At 46.0% G+C, this 22,449-nt stretch overlaps 2 protein-coding genes across 3 annotated transcripts; one reads left to right on the top strand and one right to left on the bottom strand.

Annotated features, from left to right (window-relative positions):
• Positions 1-6,770: 6,770 nt before the first annotated feature.
• MRFAP1L1 (Morf4 family associated protein 1 like 1) lies at positions 6,771-14,579 on the bottom strand. Of its 2 annotated transcripts, none has more exons than XM_033213688.1 (3): positions 13,873-14,579; positions 10,843-10,912; positions 6,771-6,927 (listed from the first exon to the last, which is right to left on the bottom strand). In XM_033213688.1, the coding sequence occupies exon 1, from the start codon at positions 14,269-14,271 to the stop codon at positions 13,888-13,890; it is 384 nt and encodes a 127-aa protein (XP_033069579.1). In that variant the 5' UTR covers positions 14,272-14,579; the 3' UTR covers positions 6,771-6,927; positions 10,843-10,912; positions 13,873-13,887. The 2 variants fall into 2 exon arrangements, with proteins under 2 accessions (XP_033069579.1, XP_033069578.1); XM_033213687.1 differs by lacking the exons at positions 6,771-6,927; positions 10,843-10,912 and adding exons at positions 12,167-12,454; positions 12,626-13,293.
• A 5,948-nt stretch (positions 14,580-20,527) lies between these two features.
• BLOC1S4 (biogenesis of lysosomal organelles complex 1 subunit 4) lies at positions 20,528-22,225 on the top strand. Its single transcript, XM_033213686.1, has one exon. It carries the CDS (start codon positions 21,072-21,074, stop codon positions 21,723-21,725), a length of 654 nt encoding a protein of 217 aa, XP_033069577.1. The 5' UTR covers positions 20,528-21,071; the 3' UTR covers positions 21,726-22,225.
• Positions 22,226-22,449: the final 224 nt, after the last annotated feature.

Here is a 22,449-nt window from a genome sequence, read left to right as displayed (position 1 = left end):
TCCTGGTCTCACAGAAACTGGTTATTCCTTAAAACCTCAGTGTCCCCTCCCCACAAAACAGAATTCACTAATTACATTTGCCATTTCATTACTCATTGCCTGCCTACGGTGGTGAGACAGATGAAGAAGACAGGGCGGGTGATAAGAATCCATTTGTTGGCCATCTTCTAAGTGCCCACTGAGACACAGTCCCACCTTTTGCCATGTGAATGCCACCATGTCCTGGACCTCAGGGAGGCTCGGGTACATACATCCATGTATTCATCTACTTAGTAATTCATTGTAGCTACTCATTGAACCCGGGCCCCTCCATCTCTCCAAACAGCATGTTTCTTTCAAGTAACATACTTTTATTATTTATTTATTTATTTTTGAGACAGAGTCTCGCTCTTGTCCCCCAGTCTGGAATGCAATGGCGCGATCTCAGCTCGCTGCAACCTCTGCCTCCTGGGTTCAAGCGATTCTTCTGCCTCAGCCTCTGGAGTAGCTGGGATTACAGGTGCCCGCCACCACACCTAGCTACTTTTTGTATTTTTAGTAGAGACGAGGTTTCACCATGTTGGCTGGTCTCGATTTCAGGTGATTCGCCTGTCTCAACCTCCCAAAGTGCTGGGATTACAGGTGTGAGCCACTGCGCCTGGCAAAGTAACGTACTTTTAATGATGCAATACTATTTTTGCCACAAAGACCAGGAAACACCGTAACAGAGAAACAATGCATTCCAAGAGAGTATTAGAATCATCAGTCGGCCGGGCGCAGTGGCTCAAGCCTGTAATCCCAGCACTTTGGGAGGCCGAGACGGGCGGATCACGAAGTCAGGAGATCGAGACCATCCTGGCTAACACGGTGAAACCCCGTCTCTACTAAAAAATACAAAAACTAGCCGGGCGAGGTGGCGGGCACCTATAGTCCCAGCTACTCAGGAGGCTGAGGCAAGAGAACAGCATGAACCCGGGAGGCGGAGCTTGCAGTGAGCTGAGATCCGGCCACTGCACTCCAGCCTGGGCGACAGAGCGAGACTCCGTCTCAAAAAAAAAAAAAAAAAGAATCATCAGTGAACAACTGCTCACATCACCCGTGTTTAGTTTTATGACACTAATGTTGGGAGCACCCAAAATGACTCAAGTGAGGTCTCAGATGATGGGGAGGTGACTGGATCTGGTTTTAGGGCTCCTATCATTTTTTGGATACCCAGCATTTAAAGCCTCTTCCTATGTTTGAAGACACTTTCACTAGAGAAGATCTATCACCAAAAGATCCTGAACTTGGAGGTGGACATAACAATAGGAGGCTTTGGTGGATCCCTCTTTGGGGAAGGGACTGCAGATTGCAAATGTTTTTGCTAGAGAGAGAGTTGTGTTAGGTTAGATGGGAGCAGATACACACATTTAAATGAAGTAAAAACTAATAATGGGGGAGAAGTAAAGTTAATAATGGGGGAAACAAAAGGGTGGACTGCCAGAATGGAAATCTTTCTTTTTTTCTTTGAGAGACAAGGTCATGCCCTGTCACCCAGTCTGGAATGCAGTGGTGCTATTGTGGCTCACTGCAATCTTTTTTTTTTTTTTTTTTTTGAGACGGAGTCTCGGTCTGTCGCCCAGGCTGGAGTGCAGTGGTGCAATCTCAGCTCACTGCAAGCTCCGCCTCCCAGGTTCACGCCATTCTCCTGCCTCAGCCTCCCAAGTAGCTGGGACGACAGGCGCCTGCCACCATGCCTGGCTAATTTTTTGTATTTTTTAGTAGAGATGGGTTTTCACCGTGTTAGCCAGGATGGTCTCGAGGCTCACTGCAATCTTAAACTCCTGGGCTGAAGCGATCTTCCTGCCTCAGCCTCCCAAGTAGCTGGGACCACGAGTACGCACCACCACGGCTGGCTAATTTTTTGTAGAGATGGGGTTTTGCCATATTGCCCAGGCTGGTCTCGAACTCCTGGGCTCAAATGATCCTCCCACCTCAGCCTCCCAAAGTGTAGATGTTACAGGTGTGAGCCACATGCCCAGCCTGTTTTTCTTTTTTCTTGCCGTTTAACAAATTAGCTGCCGTCCTGTAAATGACAAACCACCCAGTTTATCAGTTTTGGGGGGAGGCAGAGCTCTCACTTCCCAGCCTCTCTCATAGCTGGTTTGCAGGCACCTGACCTGGGCTCTCCAAGACTATTCTCACCCCAGACTTGGAATTGCACAACTGACACAAACAGGCAGGGACCTGAAAAAGCTCTTATGGGTTTTGCAGCAGTGCCATATGGGAGGTTTCTGGCTATGTAGCTATGAACATCATCTTCCAGGACTCTTAAAGGAAAGAAGTCTTTTGTAAATCAATCACCTAGGCTGGATTTCTGTGCTTTGTGACTTAAGAACTGGACTACTGGAGCAGGAAAACAACAGCGTGCCACTTCCTCCAGTGTCCTTCCTGGGTAATCTCTGACGGGTCTTGGTAATTCCTGACCTCTCCTTATGGAGACAACAGGGTCCATCCCTCCTCAATCTTTCTTTCATCTCTCCTCAATCTTTCTTTCATTTCATCCTAGCTTCTTGCTCTGCACCAAATGGGAGATTACATCTGGTTTGGAATTCAATTCCCTGCCCCAAGACGGCAGCCTCCCATGGTGCTCCGTCATTGATTTCTGTTCAGGGTCTTCTGAGCAGGATACAGATGCCTCGTTCCTGGAGGTAAAGTCCACAGTCACTTCTCTGGAGTTTATACCAGTTCTGCAAGAAGCAAAAGCCAGGCGCAAACAGTAGGGTTTTGTTGTTGTTGTTGCTGTTGTCGTTTTGTCGTTTTGCTTCATTTTGTTTTGAGACAGGATCTCACTCTTGCCCAGGCTGGAGTGCAGTGGCGTGATCACAGCTCACTACAGCCTTGATCTTCTGGGCTCAAGTGACCCTCCCACCTCAGCCTCCTGAGTAGCTGGGACTACAGGCATGCACCACCACACCCGGCTAATTGTTTTTTATTTTTTTGCAGAGACAGGGATCTCACTCTGGTGCCCAGGCTGATCTGGTATTCTTGAGCTCAAGTGATCTTCTCACTTCAGCTTCCCAAAATGCTGGGATTACTGGTTTGAACCAATACACCCAGCCCCTAAACAGTATGTTTTAATGGCTGCAAGGAATTTATTGGAATGAGGGCACCATCATCTGCTCATTGTTAAAGGTACTGTTCGTCATATTTTTGAGAATGTATGTTCCTATTTTTGTTTTTAGAACGTATGCTACAATTAACGCTTTCATGTATAAAGCTTTCTTTTGGGTTTTTTGTTGGGTTTTTTTTTTGTAAGATGGGGTCTTGCTATATTGCCCAGGCTGGTCTCAAACTCCTGGCCTCAAGTAACACTCTTGCCTTAGCCTCAGAAGTGTTGGGATTACAGGCATGAGCCCCTGTGCCTGGCCAAAGCTTTGTCTCAAGCTCAAATGATTTCTCCAAATCAAATTCCATTTTTTACCTAGGATTACTGGATCAAAGGATAATTTTTTATTGTGGCATCAACATCAAATTTACCATCCTAACCATTTCCAAGTGTACAGTTCAGCAGTGTTAAGTGTACTCACATTGCTGTGCAGTCTCCAGAACTCTTTCCAGCTTGTAAAACCAAAACTCTATCCCCACTAAACACTCACTCTCCATCTCCTCCTCTGGCCACTGGCCCTGACAATTCCACTTCTGTTTCTATGAATTTGACTCTAGGAACGTCATATGACTGAAATCACACAGGATTTGTCCTTTTCTGACAGTCTTATTTCACTCAGCATCATGTCCTCAACATTCATCCATGTTGTAACATGTGTTAGAATTTCTTCCTTTGTAAGGCTGAATAATAGTCCACTATGTGTATGCGCCAAACTTGCTAATTGCTAACTCATCTTGCTAATTCATCTGTTGATGGACAGTTGGGTTGCTGCCAGAATTTTTATTTTATTATTATTATTTTGAGAAGGAGTCTCACTCCGTCACCCAGGCTGCAGTGCAATGGCACGATCTCAGCTCACTGCAACCTCTGCCTCCTGGGTTCAAGTGATTCTCCTGCCTCAGCCTCCCGAGTAGCTGGGATTACAGGCTCCCGCCACCACACCCGGCTAATTTTAGTATTTTTAGTAGAGATGGGATTTCACCATATTGGCCAGGCTTGTCTCAAACTCCTGACCTCAGCTGATCCGCCTGTCTCAGCCTCCCAAAGTGCTGGGATTACCGGCGTGAGCCACCGCACCCGGCCTATAATTCTTTTTTAAACAAAATGTTTAACCAGTGTTTCTCCCCTGCCCCGCTTGGAAACCAGTGGGGCCGCCAGTCTCCTTTGTGATGCTTTCCTGTAGAGCGGCAGCCACCCAAGGCTCTCCTGGCTCTTGGGCGCTCGCCAGCGCCACCTGCAGCTGCTTTGCAGAATTGCTGCTCGGGCTAAGCTCCCTCCGTTACTTAGCCAGCGCATTTCCACCCTCCAGAATGTCAGATGTTTGGGTTGCTGGGATTGCCATGGCCTACCTAACTGCTCAACAAGCACAGTTCTTTTTTTTTTTTTTTTTGAGACCGAGTCTCACTCTGTAGCCCAAGCTGGTGTGCAGTGGTGCAATCTCGGCTCACTGAAACCTCTGCCTCCAGGTTCAAACGATTCTCCTGCCTCAGCCTCCGGATTAGCTGGGAATACAGGCACGTGCCACCACACCCCGCTAATTTTTTGTATTTTAGTAGAGACGGGTTTCACCATGTTGCCCAGGGTAGTCTCGAACTCAACTCCTGAGCTCAGGCAATCCACCCGCCTCAGCCTCCCAAACCACTGGGATTACAGGTGTGGGCCACCGTGCCTGGCCAACAATTCTGAATTAAAATTTGAAACTTACAGAAATAACAAACTTATGGAAAAGTTAGCAGTACAGTACAAATATCTTTCTGAATGATTTAAGAATAAGCTGATGCACCACCCCTTAATGCATTAGTGTGTACATCCTACACACAAGATTCTCCTAATTACCACAATGCCACCATCAAAGTGAGAAAATTAACACTGACACATCACTACCACTGAATCTTAAGCCTTCATTCAATTGTCAATTGTTCTAACAATGTCTTTTTTTTTTTTTTTTTTGGAGACAGAGTCTCACTCTGTTGCCAAACTGGAATGCATTGGCGTGATCTCAGCTCACTGAAACCTCCGCCTCCTAACTGGCTTGGACTACAGGCACGCGCCACCACACCCAACTAATTTTTTGTATTTTTAGTAGAGATGGGGTTTCACCATGTTGGCCAGGATGGTTTCGATCTCTTGACTTCATGATCCACTCGCCTCAGGCTCCCAAAGTGCTGTGATTACAGGCTTGAGCCACCACGCCCGGCCATAATGTCTTTTATAAAACAAGGTCACTTTTATAGCAAAAAAGCATCATTTCTGCATTTAGTTGACAAATCTCCTTGGTCTTCTTTAATCAGGTACAATTCCTTAGTTTTTCCCAGACTTTTATGACCTTGACATTTTTGAAGATCACAGGCTTCCCCCATAAGTAGAATTTCCTTCAGTTTAAATTTGGCTGATGTTTCCTCATGATTTGGCCCGGCTTATGTGTCTTTGGCAAGAATGTCTTGGAAGTGATGCAGTGTTCTACTCATTGCATCATATCAAATGGCACAAAATTTCAAGTTGTTCCATTGCTGATCACATTTCCTTTGTTCACTTAAGATGGTGCTTGAAGAAATAGCCGTATTATCCCAGAACTGGGACATGGAAAGCACAAGATATATCTAGAACATCTATCTGCCTGTGACACAAAGCAAGGGTGTGTTCAAAGAATAACTGGGATATGTCAAAAAGACACATCAGCCAGCTTGAATGGGCTCCCACTGGTCAAATCAAAGGCTTTTCCACTATAGAGTTAATTTTTTCACTTTTTAAGAATACTTTTTTTTTGTGGGGGTGGGGGACGTAGTCTCACTGTCTCTCAGGCTGGAGTGCAATGGCGTGAGCTCAGCTCACTGCAACCTCCACCTCCCAAGTTCAAGCGATTCTCCTGCCTCAGCCTCCTGAGTAGTTGGGATTACAGGCATCCATCACCATGCCTGGCTAATTTTTGTATTTTTAGTAGAGATAAGGTTTCACTGGGTTGGCCAGGATGGTCTCCAACTCCTGACCTCAAGTGATCTGCCCACCTCAGTCTCCCAAAGTGCTAGGATAACAGGCGTGAGCCACCATGCCTGGCCACTTTTTAATAAGTATTTTTAGAAAGGAATTTTGAAACTATGTATATCTGTTCCTCATCAAGCATTTAATTTATTCATGTATTCATATTTGTGAACTCCTGGTTTCCCATATTATTCAGTGGGTTGTAACCTGTTACTAGCATTATTTGTTCTGATGCTCAAATTGTCCCTGATCTGATCACTGGGAACCCATTTCAGCTGGCTTCTATTAGGCTCTGACATGTTCCCAACATTCTCTGAACACATCCTTGCCTTCTGTCATCACAAGATGTTCTGGACACATCTTGTACTCTGCTCGCCCTAGCTCTGGAACTGGCCATTTCTCCAAGCAGCCCTAGTTTCTTTCTTTTTTTTTTTTTTTTTTTTTTTTGAGACGGAGTCTTGCTCTGTTGCCCAGGCTGGAGTGTAGTGGCCGGATCCTGGCTCACTGCCAGCTCCGCCTCCCGGGTTCACGCCATTCTCCTGCCTCAGCCTCCCGAGTAGCTGGGACTACAGGCGCCCACCACCTCACCTGGCTAGTTTTTTGTATTTTTTAGTAGAGATGGGGTTTCACCGTGTTAGCCAGGATGGTCTCGATCTCCTGACCTTGTGATCCGCCCGTCTTGGCCTCCCAAAGTGCTGGGATTACAGGCTTGAGCCACCGTGCCCGGCCCCTAGTTTCTTGTAGTGGAAAATGCTATTTAGAAGTCAACATCTCGGAGCTAGGTGTGCTCATTGTTCAATTGAAGTGTCACTGCTCCCAGCCTAAGTGGAAATAAGTAGGGAATATTTGTAAGTATATACATAACTTTAGATGGCTACACATACCTATAGTTCTATATATCTTATAGATAGCTAAAGTGTGTGTGTGTGTGTGTGTGTGTGTAGCTGCAAGTTCACACAGAGACTTCCATCTTCAACACAATACCACAGGGTCCATTCCAGTTTTCTTTTTATATTTCTCCCCCTCTGCTGGTACCTGGTCTCCTGCAGAAACCTTTTCCCTGCACAGGTTCTGAACCCCATACCAGCCTGCCCCCTGCACAGACACCCTCCTTGCCTCTCAGGCTGAGTCAGGTGAAGGATTGACCTCTGTGGGTGCCCATCTCTCCCTGCTCAAACTGCACCAACTGTCCCCATGTGTGCATGCTCTCTGCATCCCACTGAGCTCACTCCCCAGAACACCCCCATGGGAACTCCCTCCTCACCCTGCCTGGGCTCTGACTTCCCAGGCTAGATTTCCCTTCCCCCAAACCCACCCCCACATGGATGTCCTGCTCACACTGCTCAAATCTGGTCTGTCCACACTGGAGACCATCCACTGCCAAAAAAAAAAAAAAAAAGCAAACCCATACACACACAGATACCCTCTTCACCCTGCTCAGAGGACTCTGACCCTCACACCAGGCTCTGAACCCCTCTCTTTCCCGCCGTGGGGATGCCTTCTCTACCATTATTGAGCTCTGAGCCCTGATGTGGGCACCACGGCTTCCCACTCCCCAACCAGGACACTTACATCATTATGTGTGTGTGTATCCTGTCAATCTTCATTATTCATTATTTTGTATTTGCAAATTCATCCACTTTCTAAAATCTATATGTAACCCCAAAATCAATACTCTTGGCACTTTCCTAGTCATTTGCAGGGCAGCAAACAATCTGAGTCATCTGCCATGCACATTCCCAGTTGGGGCCAAACAAGGTGATTCCACCTTCTTGTTTCAGCTCTCAGGCTGTAAACAAGTGTCCTTTTCACAGTCTACTCAGTGCCACATTTTCCTCATTTGGGTGCTTTTTGTTGGTTATTTTGCTGTTTAAAATGACCCTTAAGTCTCATGCTGAAGCAGTCTAGTGTGCCTAAGCATAAGGCGGCTGTGATGTCCCTTACAGAGAAAACTATGTGTTAGACAAGCTTTACTGAGGCGTGAGTTACAGTGCTGCTGGCTTTGAGTTCAAAACTAATGAATCAATAATATATGTTAATGGCAATGCCTTTAAACAGAAACACAAGGTTAAACATGGTTACGTATGGATCGGTTGATGAAAAATGCAGCCAGGGGCTAGTGGGAACCTAATCCTCTATTTCCTTAGGGGCAGTGAAGTATTATAGTATTTGCTAATTCAGTATTTATGGTGACTTTATAGAACTACTGCAAATAATGAGAACTGACTGTATACAAACATACACACAGGCACATTTTAAAGAAATTGCAACTGCCTAACAAATTGCAGCCCTGAACGCACCTCAGTATCCACATTCTCCATGGCTTCACCCAGAAAGCTGAGTGTTTGGGGGAGTTGCACATGGAAGCTGTGGAGGTTGGGGTTCAGAGACAGCCAGACCTCGGTGGAGGTAGGTATTTGAGGAAGTTTGCAAAGAGGTGGAGGACAAGTCAGGAGGCAGGAAAGCTGGAACATTGTGAAGATGAAAATTTGGGAGAGGAGCAGGGAGGGCACGTAAATTTAGGGTGACTGAGGAAAGCTAGGGTGAGACAGCTCTGGAGATGGCAGAAACTCTTGACTATGTTCTACTGTATATGTTGAATACATGCATAGCCTTCGCACTTATTTACCTTGCTTATTGTGTTTCTCCACCACTAGAATGAATCCCCAGAGGGCAGAGCTTTTGGACTATCTGTTCAGTGCTGTATCCCTCAGTGCTTAGAAACAGTGCCTGGTATATAGTAGGAACTAAGTTAATGCTGATGAATAAAAACATCTGTGGCAAAAAAAAAAAAAAAAAACAAAACTTAAGAGTTTCAAGCAGGGACTTGCTATAACTTAATTCACTCTAGCTACTTTGTGAAGGAGGGACTGGAATAAAACTGAAACTTACAAGGCCAGTTAGGAGGCTGTCCCACCAGTGGCTTGGAGTAGGAAGGAAGGTAGATGAATCCAAGGTGTATTCTAGGCAGAACCAACATGCTATAGTGCTAGAAGGGATGGAGAGGGTATTGCTGAGGAGGGGCATTAAGAATGACGCTAAAGGCCGGGCGCGGTGGCTCAAGCCTGTAATCCCAGCACTTTGGGAGGCCGAGACGGGCGGATCACGAGGTCAGGAGATCGAGACCATCCTGGCGAACATGGTGAAACCCCGTCTCTACTAAAAATACAAAAAAAAACTAGCCGGGCGAGGTGGCGGGCGCCTGTAGTCCCAGCTACTCGGGAGGCTGAGGCAGGAGAATGGCGTAAACCCGGGAGGCGGAGCTTGCAGTGAGCTGAGATCCGGCCACTGCACTCCAGCCTGGGCGGCAGAGCGAGACTCCGTCTCAAAAAAAAAAAAAAAAAAAAAAAAATAAGAATGACACTAAAGTTTCTGGCTCAGAAAATTCACCTGAGTTAATTGCATTGGTAGCAGACAAAATTAAGTTAACTTAATTGGCACTTATTCATTCAGTGAGTATTAGGTACCAACCAGGTGCCAGGCACTGCTCTAAGTACTAGGAATTCAGCAGTGAATAAAGTCTCTGCCCTCAAGGGGCTGATATTCTACAGAGAGAAGTCAGAAAATGCACAAACAATCACAAATAACTAAGGAAAAGAAAAATCAAATAAGACAGAGAGTAATAGAGGATGGCAGTGCTATTTCAAAAAGAGTGGCATGCGGCCGGGCGCGGTGGCTCACGCCTGTAATCCCAGCACTTTGGGAGGCCGAGGCGGGTGGATCACAAGGTCAGGAGATCGAGACCATGGTGAAACCCCATCTCTACTAAAAATACAAAAAATTAGCTGGGCGCGGTGGCGGGCGCCTGTAGTCCCAGCTACTCGGGAGGCTGAGGCAGGAGAATGGCGTGAACCCGGGAGGCGGAGCTTGTAGTGAGCTGAGATCGCGCCACTGCACTCCAGCCTGGGCGACAGAGCGAGACTCCACCTCAAACAAAATAAAAATAAAAATAAAAAAAATAAAAAGAGTGGCATGGGAAGACCTCTCTGGTATTGTAACATCTGAGCAAAGACCAGAAAAGTGGCACAGTGAGCCATATGGATATTGCACATTAAAAATATTTTCAGAAAACACAAAACTCTGGGATGAAGCAGTCAAACAAAGCATTATTGAAGACTCAGCCATCGCTAGCCAGCCGATGAAAGTGAAGGTTAAAGAATTTGCCCAGTCTTTTGGAAGAAAGCACAGAATTTCAGATTTTAAAGCAAGGGGAGGTTGGGCGTGAATGACTCACACATGACAGACCAATGACTTTCAGAGCTACTAACAGAAGCCAATCCAAATTTTCTAGATGACTTTGAAGTTGTTAAAATTCCACTGATACATCATTCAATGAAAGGAAAATGTATAAGTTAAATAGGAAATCCAGACAAAACTCTCAACATCTCTAAATTATTTTTTCATCACAGCATGGGTTAAGACAATTAGCCTGTCACTACAGTGCTCTGCCTAAGAGTCAAGGCTCAAAAATGATTCAGAACACTCTTTAGGCTCTAAATTTGAAGGAGACTTAGGAAAAAAAAAAAAAAAACCCTAGGATACTGAAGAGATGAAATGCAATCCTACGTATGAATATAACCTATGGTCAGTTAATCGAGGGGAAAAACATACATATACATAGTATATATGCACACGTGTATGCATATAGCACATATACAGTATGTGTGTGTCTCTATGAGTGTGTATATATAGGACTCAGCTTTTTCACCCCCAAAGCATTTAAATCTATCAGGTACCTTGTAAATAACAGCTTTCGCAATCAAGATCCACAATATCCCAAAGAGCCGCTGCTCCTTCAGCCAGCTCCTGGAAGTAAGAGAATATGGAACAACTCACCTACAATGTATTAATAGATCAATATGAATAAGAAAAAAAAAAATCCTTGGGTGTTGCAAGCCACTAAAGCTTTGGGGTGAACTGTTACAGCAGTTTAGTCTAGTTGACTGATACAGAAAGACATCAAGTCTTGGCTCCAGAAAAGCCTAGCTGGTCCTTCCCACTTATTCTGCCCCAGTTCAGGCCCTCACGTCCCATCTCTACTTCTGCACCTGCCGCTATCTTATAGCCCACACTCACATTAATCCATACCCAGTCTTGGGTAATCTTTCTAAACTACAGATGTGACAGCCATTCCCCTGATTATCAGAAATTATGGCTCCCCAGCCGTACTTCTCGTTTTTACTGAAGAACCCAGACAGGCAGGCACGTGAGCAAGGATCTTAGATATCACAACAAAGCCGGACACAGCTTCTGTGATTTTTCTGTGCTCAGGTACTTGATTTTTAAAATGCCTATTTTACTCATTAATCCAAAACGTGTATCTGAGCTTATTACGATCATGTATCTATTTTTATGAAATTAGATTTAGTAATTCTGGAAACTGTACCATGCCTACGCTATGGCTCTGAGCATCCATTAGCACTCTGTGAGAAAACATTCCAGGGTGAAGAAACCTCACTGAAGTATAGGTTTATGAAGATGAACTAATTCCTTAACGAAGATCTCTTGGCCCTGCCTGCCAATTTCACTCTGTCTCCCACAACCCCCTCCACGCTCCTTAACATCCAACTCACTGGCCGTCTCCCCAGTGCTGGATCTCGAAAGGCTTTGGCTCACTTTGATCCCTATGCCTTATATGTCTTCATTCATTTCTACTTTTCAGGCCCAGGTAAGTCACCTGCTCTGAATTCACACACTTCCCTACTAAGAGTTGACTCCCTCCTCAGGGCTCCCACATGATATCCACGCACTCTATATCGCAGTTTCTTGTTTCTGTCCCACACCTTCGCCCCATCCATGTCTCACCTTTATGTTCCTAGTGCCTTGGATAGGATATGAGGCACGTTACATTCCCACTGGTTGACTAAACATACTTCTGCTGCTGAAAAGCAGGGGCTTGGCCCAGAGGATGGCCGAAAAGTTTTTCTCTTCAGAACTGAGTGTTCTGTCAGCTCATCTCCATAGCACCTTCCAGAAATAATTCTCCTTCAGTTAAAGGCTTATCAAGAGCCTTTAACTACAAGCAGTTCAACCCCATTTGATGACACTCAGTGAAGAACATCCATTTCAAAAAGATTTATTTATAATTCTTTTATTAACACACACAGGAGGGGCTTTGGTCATGTGAACAAAAAATTTATTTTTTAAAAAAGGCTTTTTAGGTCTTTGTTTTTCAAGGCAAATTAATACTTACTATACGTTTGACTTTGACCTCCAATCTGACAGCTCTACTACCCTGATGAACTGGAAGAGACTTTCCAGGCCCTGATCATGTCTTTTCCTTTCTCTGGCCTCTTAAAGCTCTTTGTAGACTGTCTCTTCGATGCCATTCTCTGATGCCCCTGTAATGTGTGAGGGTATTTTTTTTTTTTTTTTTTTTTGAGGCGGAGTCTCGCTCTGTCGCCCGGACTGGAGTGCAGTGGCCAGATCTCAGCTCACTGCAAGCTCCGCCTCTCGGGTTCCCGCCATTCTCCTGCCTCAGCCTCCCGAGTAGCTGGGACTACAGGCGCCCGCCACCATGTGTGAGGGTATTACAGCAGTTCCTAATCCAACTGCCTTGTCATAAAAGGTCAGCTATGTTGTCTAAATCAACTCACCTGACAGGTTACACAATATATATCAGACAATGTGCCACAAAACATAGCTCTCCTCTTTCATCTCACAGAGGAACTAAAGTTCCAAAATATATACAAAACCACCTTCCATCTCCAACTGTCTTCTCGTTCTTCCCAGCTTTATGCAAAGCAGTCTCATTAATACATTCTTCACCAGGCTCAACCAGGCAGCGTAGTGTCTTCCACTGCACCTCTAAAGTTGGAAGATTCTGATCCCAAGTCTTGACGTGTTCCAAAAAACGATCAGGTCACAAAGGTAACAGCAAAATACAAGGCCATGCCCAACATTTCAAAAACACAGCGAAGTAACAAGAATAAATGTGACCACAAAAACAACTTAATTAAGCCCCATTTCTCTTACGAAAGTATTTCTTCGACAAAAGTTGTATTTCCAGAACCAAACACATTTGATGATCTAAATCTATATAGAGGTCATCAATTACTGACCATAAGGGAGACTGTTACATGGGGGTAAAAAACATACAAAAACAAAACAGAAAATGACAAGCTGTTTCAGTTTCCTCAAGGTGTCAGTTCATCCTTACCAGTTGACTACAGTCCTCAGCTGTGAACCTAAAGCACAATTGGGAGAAATTTACCATGAAGACATTGACTCTTAAAGTTCCATATCTTGATGTTAAAAATAAATGTGAACCACCCAGAAGAATGCCACTTCTTTGAGACACGGTCCTCTGACATACCTGTCTCATAGAACCGTCTGGAAATTTCAGGTAATGGCCTCTGGCTTTACTCTTTCTTTCCCTGCGTTCTCAGCCTGCGTTCCATTGTGCTCCACAGCCTACGTCTTCTGTGGCTTTCCCCAAACTCCCTTAGTGCCTAGACAGGTCTACTTCTGGCGACTGTCCTATTAGAAATGACTTACGTTTCACAGAAACAAACCCGAAGTTACTTTTATTTTTCCCTAATTACCAGTGTGGGAGGGAGAGGCCACAAAAAAACGGTATACTAACACTTAACAAAACCAGCACGCATTCTTTCCTCTTGACCCCAACTTTGTTCCCAATGCTCAATTTTTGATGCAATAAAATGGGGGATGCAGGCCTAGAACATAACTTTTTACAGGGCGCGGTTTAACCACGCTTAGGGCGACTACTGAGTTCCATCCAAGCTCCCGCTAGTTTCCGACCTTACCGCCGATCTCCTCCTTCAAGAAGACTCGCTTCTCTCTATTCGCCAGACGAGCTCCACCAGCATCTCTGCCATTTTCGCAATCTCCTTGGCTTTCTCCTCAGCCTTCTCGCACAACTCCGACACTCTCTCGTCGGCTTCGCCACTCGGGTGCTGCACGTGATTGAGGGCGCTCTCCTCCGAGGCCTCCACCTGCGTTTTGATCTGGATGAGCATATTGTCCATCTCCCACAGCTTGCTCCTGGTCCGCAGGTACGCCCGCCCGTGCTCGCGTATAAGAGACGCGATGTCCTCGCGCATCTCGTTGATGACCGGGAGCAGGAACTGCTCGAAATCCTCCTCCGGCTCCAGCACCTCCACTTCCTCAGGCGCTTCCACCTCGTCTATGTCCAGGGGCCGCATCTCCTCCTGCCGCTTCTTCAGTACCGCAGGAGGGGCGTTCTTCTTACCGGAACCCCCCAGGGACTGGAGATCAGCAGTTATTGCTGGAGGCTGAGCGACCCACACGTTTTGTCAATAGTACTCCCGAATTATCTTTAATTTTTTTCTTCCTTTTAATTGTAAGCCTTTAGCTTTAGAACTCCGTGGGAAGAATCGCCGTGGAGGCACACAGCAAAGCGACCTACGAAATGGAGTCGCAGCCGTCAACTCGCCCTCGGCCTTTTTGCGGCCCTTTCACGACAGAGCCGGGCCCCCTTTACGGTCACGCCTTCGGCAAGACCCGGTAGCGGGCGCGCGCACGTAAAGGGGTCTCGGGCGCGCGCATGGCCATCCCCGTCAGGTTCCCGGCGCCCCGCCTCGCCCTCTTCTCTAATTTGGATTGGTGGCGGCAGGTTTGTTCGTGTCTTCCTCTAAAGCTTCCCTTCAGAGGGGTTTACTTTTATTATTATTTTTTAAAGTAAAAATGGCCCTCCCTTCCCCATATTTGAATAAGACTGGCTGGCGTTCACAGCGCTTACTATCTAAGCATGCAGAAGCTTGGATTAATTTTTTTTTTTTTTTTTTTGAAACGAAGTCTCGCTCTGTCGCCCAGGCTGGAGTGCAGTGGCCGGATCTCAGTTCACTGCAAGCTCCACCTCCCGGGTTTACGCCATTCTCCTGCCTCAGCCTCCCGAGTAGCTGGGACTACAGGCGCCCGCCACCACGCCCGGTTAGTTTTTTTGTATTTTTTTTTTAGTAGAGACGGGGTTTCACCGTGTTAGCCAGGATGGTCTCGATCTCCTGACCTCGTTAAACCTAACCCGTCTCGGCCTCCCAAAGTGCTGGGATTACAGGCTTGAGCCACTGCGCCCGGCCGCTTGGATTAATTTATATAAATTCACTTAGCCCTCACAACGAACCTATAAGAGAAGTAAAAACCGGGCTAAAAGTCGTAATTTGAACTCAAAGCAATGTGGGTCCACAGTCCCTGCTCAGTGTTCTAGAATGGAACTCGTCCCTCTGTCCTCCCCACCCCTGGCTCATACTTTTGTTCTGGAGGGAATTTCTCTCGCTTCCTTGGGTGGTTCTGGCCCATGGTTTTTGGTCTCTCTTCAGAGTCTGTAAGGTCCTCAAGGTAAAGGGCAACTTCTGTTTCAGTTCTGTCCTCCGCCCTTCCTGTCAGCCTGGCGTCAAGCAGGGCCTTAGAGAATGCTTTAGAGAGAGGAATTCTCTAGTACCTAGTTTGGGGACAGGTTCTGGTCTTGGTCACCTTTATGTCCCTCCACACACAAGACCTGAAAATGAGCAGGGACCTAGTAAATGTGGCGTTGATCATCAATACGTTTTGATCACCAACCTAATGCCATTGTGGAATGGAAGAAGTCTATTGCTAGACTTAGTCACCCAGTGCCACACTAGTAGTAATATGAGTGTGTGTAGAGGGGGGATCCTTCTTACACAAGTGCCACAGATCAGAACTTCAGTTTTCCAGTCTGATAAAGACCAATGGCCCCAGCCTGAATATCTGTCAGTGGGAAGAGGGATTTGTAAGATGACGTGTGCAAAACAGTTTTGCAAACACCAACATTCTAGCAGATGTTCATCAAAAGAACATTAAGAGGGAAAGAGCAAGGCACCGTGAAAAAAGATATTTGACTCATATGCAGAATATATTGAGAACTCCTACAGATCAAGAAGGAAAAGACAAAATTTTAAAACAGGCAAAAGACATAGGCTGGCACTTTAACAAAAGAGAATATCCAAATGGCCAATAAGTATATGAAGAGGTTTTCAACTTCATGATTCAACGGGGAAATGCAGATTAGAAAGCACAGTGAGGAAGCACTGTACGTCCACTAGAATGACTAAAATTTAAAAACTGACAATACCAAGTATTGGGGAAGATGTGGAACAACTGGAACTCTTATACATTCTTGATGGATGTCTTAGTCTAGTATGGACACCATAACAAAATACTATAGACTGGGTGGCTTAAACACAGACATTTATCTTCTCACAGTTCTAGAGGCCAGAAGTCCATGATTAAGGTGCCAGCAAATTTGGTTTCTGGAGGTGAGGGCTCTCTTCCTGAATTGCAGATGGCCGCCTTCCTGCTGCAGTCCTCACATGATCTCTTCTTTGTGCATGCAGTGTTGTGGGGTACAGGAAGGAATGCTCTCTTGTGTCTCCTTATAAGAACATGAAGCTATAGGATCATGCCCCCACTTGTATGACCTTATTTAACCTTACTTACTGCTTTACTCCAGGTACAGCCACACTGGGGGTTAGGGCTTCAACATAAAAATATTGGGGGACACATATTCAGCCCATAAAAATGGGAATGTAAGTTGTTACAATAATTTTGGAAAACTATTTGGCAGTATCTACCAAGATTAAACATATACCAATCCTATGTTCTAGCAAATTGACACCTTGTTATACACTTAAGAGAGTTTGAGTGCAATTGTTTATAAAAATACATATACAAGAATATTCACAGCAGCTTTATTATAATAGCCCCAAAGTTAAAACAACTCAAATGTTCATCAACAGGAGAATAAATAAATAAAATGAATAAATGGTAGCATTTTCCTTCAATAGTTTATTACTGCATAACCAGTTACCCCAACATTTAGCAGCTTTAAAATATTTATTATCTGTCGTAGTGCATTTAGGCTGCTCTAACAAAATACCGTAAGGTGGCCAGCTTATAAAAGAAATTTATTTCTCACAGTTCTGGGGGATGAGAAGTCCAAGATCAAAGTGCTAGTAGATTCTGTCTGGTTAGAACTAGTATTTTGGTTCATAAACGGTTCCTTCTTGCTGTGTCCTCGGAGGATGGAAGGAGCAAGGGGTCTCTCTTATACGTCTTTTTTTTTTCTTTTGGAGATGGAGTTTCACTCTTGTCACCCAGGCTGGAGTGCAATGATGCAGTCTCTGCTCACTGAAACCTCTGCCTCCAGGGTTCAAGCAATTCTCCTGCCTCAGCCTCCTGAGTAGCTGGGATTACAGGTGCCCACCACCATGCCCGGCTAATTTTTGTATTATTAGTAGAGATGGGGTTTCACCATGTTGGCCAAGCTTGTCTCGAACTCCTGACCTCAGGTGATCCACCCGCCCCAGCCTCCCAAAGTGCTGGGAATACAGGCATGAGCCACTGCACCCAGCCCTCTTATACATCTTTTGTGTATTTACTTATAAACAAAGTCTTGCTCTTTTGCACAGGCTAAAGTGCAGTGGAGTGAGCATAGCTCACTGCCTCAAACTCCTGAGCTCAAATGATCCTCCAGCCTCTACCTCCTGAGTAGCTGGGACTACAGGCACATGGCACCACACCCAGCTTAAACAAATTTGTTTTTTGTAGAGACGGGGGTCTTGCTATGTTACCCAGGCTAGTCTCAAACCCCTAGCCTCAAACAATTTTCCTGCCTCTTCCTTCCAAAGTGTTGAGATTACAGGCATGAACCACTGCAGCTGGCCTTATATCCTTTATAAGGGTGTTAGTCACATTCATGAGGGTTCTGACCCCATGACCAGATCACTTCCCAAAGGCCCAATCTCCTGATACCATCACTGTGTTAAGCTGTTCTCACATTGCTATAAAGGAATATCTGAGACTGGGTAATTTATGAAGGAAAAAGGCTTAATTGGCTAAGGGTTCTGCAGGCTGTACAGGAAGCATGGTGCTGGCATCTGCTTGGCTTCTAGGGAGGCTTCAGGAAACTTACAATCATGGCAGAAGGCAAAGGGAGCACAGGCATGTCACATGACCAAAGCGGGAGCAAGAGGTGGGAGGAGGTGCCACACAGGTTAAATGACTAGATCTCACGAGAACTCACTGATCACAAGAGCAATACAAAGGGGATGGTGCTAAACCATTCATGAGAAATCTGTCCCCATGATCCAGTCAACTACCAGCAGGCTCCAGCTCCAACATTGGGGATTACATTTCAACATGAGATTTGGGCGGGACATCCAAACCATATCAATCACCTGGTGGGGTAGAATTTAAACATATGAATTGGGATATGAAGACACAAACATTCAGACCATAGCATTATCTTATGTAATTTCAGTTTAGTATCTTACATGAGGTTGCAGTGAACCTATCAGCTGGGGCTGCAGTCATATCTGAGTTTGAATGAGGCTGGAGCATCCACTTCCAAGATGGCTTACTCATGTGGTTGTTGGCAAGGCTGTTTTTCTCTGGCTGTTAGTCTCAGCTCTTTGCTATATGGGCTTCTCCATGGAGCTGCCCACAACAAGGCATCTGGTTCCCCCAGAGCAAGTGGTTTGTGAACCCCCAATATCTGAGACATGTCTCAGTTAATTTAGGAAGTTTATTTTGCCAAAGTTGAGGATGTGTGCCCGTGACACAGCCTCAGGAGGACATGTGTCCAAGGTGGTCAGAGCACAGCTTGGTTTCATACATTTTAGGGAGACATGAGATGTCAATCAACATATGTAAGAGGAACGATGGATTGGTCCGGAAAGGTGAGACATCTCAAAGCAAAGGCGTGACAACTCGAAGTGGGGAGGGGGCTTCCAGGTCTTGGATAGATAAGAGAAAAATGGTTGCATTCTTTTGAGTTTCTTTCTTTCTTTTTTTTTGAGATGGAGTCTCACCCTGTCGCCCAGGCTGGAGTGTAGTGGAATGATCTCGGCTCACTGCAACCTCCTCCTCGCAGGTTCAAGCAATTCTCCTGCTTCAGCCTCCCGAGTAGCTGGGATTACAGGTGTGTACCACCACGACCGGCTAAATTTTTGTATTTTTATTAGAGACAGGGTTTCACTATGTTGGCCAGGCTGGTCTCGAACTCCTGATCTCAAATGATCCACCCACCTCAGCCTCCCAAAGTGTTGGGGTTACAGGTGTAAGCCACCGTGCTGGGTCATTTTGAGTTTCTGATTCGCCTCTCCAAAGGAGGCAATCAGGTATGCATTTATCTCAGTGAGCAGAGGAGTGGCCATGAATAGAATGTGAGGCAGGTTTGCCCTGAGCAGTTTCCACCTTGACTTTTCTTTTAGCTTAGTGATTGTAAGACCCCAAGATTTATTTTCCTTTCTCAGGTTGGAGGGAAAGAGATGCCACACTACCTTTTATGAACTAATGTCCAAATCGTACAACATCACTTCTGTCTTCTTCAGTTTATTATGAGCAAGTGAAGTCACTAAGTCCAGTACCTACTCGACAAGGGGGAATACACAAGAGTGAGAATACCAGGAGGAAGAAATCACTGGGAGTCATCTTGAAGGCTGGCTAGCAATCACAGTTTGTCCTCTGACTACCAATTCTTCATGCCATTTTAACATGCTAACCACACTCCCCTCCATCCAAGGTCCCCAAAAGTGACATTTTAAAAATCTCATGTAGTTTTAAGTATTACTATCCTATTGTCACGTCAGCTTTAAGTCCGGAATTTTGTCTTCTAAATTAGATCAGATGTAGATGAGGCTTTCTGAGCGTAGTTCCTTAAATTCAGCTCCTAGAGTACAATTCTTCTTGATCTGTAGACTTTTGAAGCTAAGGAGACAAGTTCTCTGCCCCCATGCCTCGAATACACAATGGCGGGGCCAGCACAGGATAATCACTACAGACCTGTTCTGCTACCACTACCACTAGATAGCCACTACCACTCCTGTTCAAAAAGGGGGAAATTGGAAGTACAAACAAGTTACCAGTCCATAGAAACTCTGCCATCCAGTCTCAAGGTCTAGGACTCCATGACTCCCAGTTCCACCATCTGGGCTCCTGGTTATACTTCCTTTTTCATGAAATGTACCATGTGTTTGCTAATGAGTCTTTTTCTCAGTCTGATTCCTGCTTGTAGAAGTTTGGGGAGAGGGGATCCAAAGGCCTTTCCCTTCCAGTCCAATCTGCAATGTTTGTGTCAATATAATTATCTTTAAAAAACTTCACAGGTCTCCTGTGAATCTCATCAGGGTTCACTCCATTAGACAAAAGTGCTACCTACAAATCCCTTTGAGATAAGTCCATCTCTACCTATTTTGGGGTTCTGCCAATACTGACGAACAAGCCTTACTTAAGCCTTCTGGAGGCCCTGTGGTTTGGTTGATGGACTTTGTGAGCCACATCATTAATCTCTTTAAGGAGCTGTTAGTCTAAGTGAATGGTATCCTGAGGCACAATCTTTGCTTTTTCTGAGATTTTAAAGGATTTTACCGTCACATCTCAACTTCATCTTTGTTTTCTTCTAGCAGTATCCTGGATTTGATATTTGCTTGGAAAGTATTAGTATTTCTTAGTTTTACACCCTTTGCAATCAGATGAAGCTGAGAACTTTAAAAATCATCCAAGTAGTCAAGGTCCGTCCTTTTTGTGTTTGGTCTTGCTTATCGCATTTATTTTACTATAAACAGAAAAAAAGAAATGAAGGACAGAAGGGAGACTTTCATGGGTGTTGGACATGTCCTACCAGTTGGTATGGATAGAATATGCATGGTTGTATGGATGTGTACAAAGTCATCAATGTGCACATTTAAAATATATGCACTGTATTGTATTCCTGCTACACCTTCGCTTAAAAAAAAAAAAAAAGTTGAATGTGAGCGCGGGCGTGAGAAAACCGCAGCGCGCATGCGTGAGCGTGAACGCGCTGGGAGGCGGGAAACAAAGGTGGGTGCGCGTGCACAGACGCGCTCGCAGGCCGCCGGAAGCAAAGGCGTGAGCGCGCGCGTGCGTGCGTGCGCGTGTGCGTGAGCGTGAGCGCGAGCGCGCGGAGGTCGGAAGCGGGCGCTGTACAGCCCGGCGGTCGCGGGCTATGGAGGCGAGCTCTTCAGATAGCGGAGCGCCGCCCGAGGGGCTGGCGGAAGAGGCCGAGCATCAGGGCGCCGCCTGGAGCGGGGACAGTGGCACTGTGTCTCAGAGCCACAGCAGCGCCTCGGGGCCGTGGGAGGATGAGGGCACGGAGGACGGTGCGCCGGGCCGCGACCTGCCGCTGCTTCGCCGCGCCGCTGCGGGCTATGCCGCCTGCCTGCTGCCCGGGGCCGGGGCGCGGCCCGAGGTCGAGGCCCTGGACGCGAGCCTGGAGGACCTGCTCACCAGAGTGGACGAGTTCGTGGGCATGCTGGACATGCTTCGCGGTGACTCGTCCCAAGTCGTCAGCGAGGGCGTGCCGCGCATCCACGCGAAGGCCGCGGAGATGCGGCACATCTACAGCAGGATCGACCGGCTGGAAGCCTTCGTGAGGATGGTGGGCGGCCGCGTGGCCAGGATGGAGGAGCAGGTCACCAAGGCCGAGGCCGAGCTGGGCACTTTCCCCAGGGCGTTCAAGAAGCTCCTGCACACGATGAACGTACCCTCGCTCTTTAGCAAATCAGCTCCCTCGAGGCCACAGCAAGCCGGCTACGAAGCCCCCGTCCTGTTTCGGACCGAAGACTACTTCCCTTGTTGTAGTGAAAGGCCTCAGCTCTGACGACCTGACCACTCTGGCAAGAGGACCCCAGCTGAGGTGCTTACCTCCAGTATGAAGTGAATTGCAAATCCTGCTCATGGACATACATGATGTTGGAGTGTGGGATTTCAAGGTTTACTTTCTGCACACTCTCCGTAGTGTATTCATGATTCAGTGTAGAATGTATAGACTTTATGCCTTCCAATTTAAAAAAAGAGACGGGGTCTTGCTATGTTGCCCAGACTGGCTGGAAACTCCTGGACTCAAGTGATCCTTCCACCTCAGCCTCCCCAGTAGCTGGGACTACAGGGTCGCCACCGCGCCCAGCCTGTGTCTTCCAGCTCTAATCAGAAAGCTGCTTGGCGAGGGCATGGGGAATCAAACTGAATGAACTTTGCTTTGCACTGTGGCAAAACTGTTATTTTTATGGATTTTACTACACGGCGTTACCTTTTCAAGATTTATATGTTTGTATAATCATAAGAAAATTGAGCCATTAAAGCCTTGTTATTATTCAATCCGAGTAGTCATTCAGTTTTCTGCACCCTACTCTTAGGGTAAATGGTACATTATTTAATATTAAACCTCCTATAGCGTGGATTGTAAACCAAAGGAAATGGTACAATTTCTGAGAAAATTTGTTGATTTTTTGTGACTAATTCCAAAGTTGTATTTGAACGTATGACCTCACAGTCTTGATTTGTCCATAGCAAACATATATATGTGTGTGTGGGTTGCCAGTGTT

The sequence above is a fragment of the Trachypithecus francoisi genome, unplaced genomic scaffold (genome assembly GCF_009764315.1).
Source record: "Trachypithecus francoisi isolate TF-2019V2 unplaced genomic scaffold, Tfra_2.0 Lachesis_group1, whole genome shotgun sequence".
Classification (NCBI taxonomy): Eukaryota; Metazoa; Chordata; class Mammalia; order Primates; family Cercopithecidae; genus Trachypithecus; species Trachypithecus francoisi.
The sequence above is the reverse complement of the archived record's forward strand: the minus strand, read 5'-3'. Positions and strand labels throughout refer to the sequence as shown.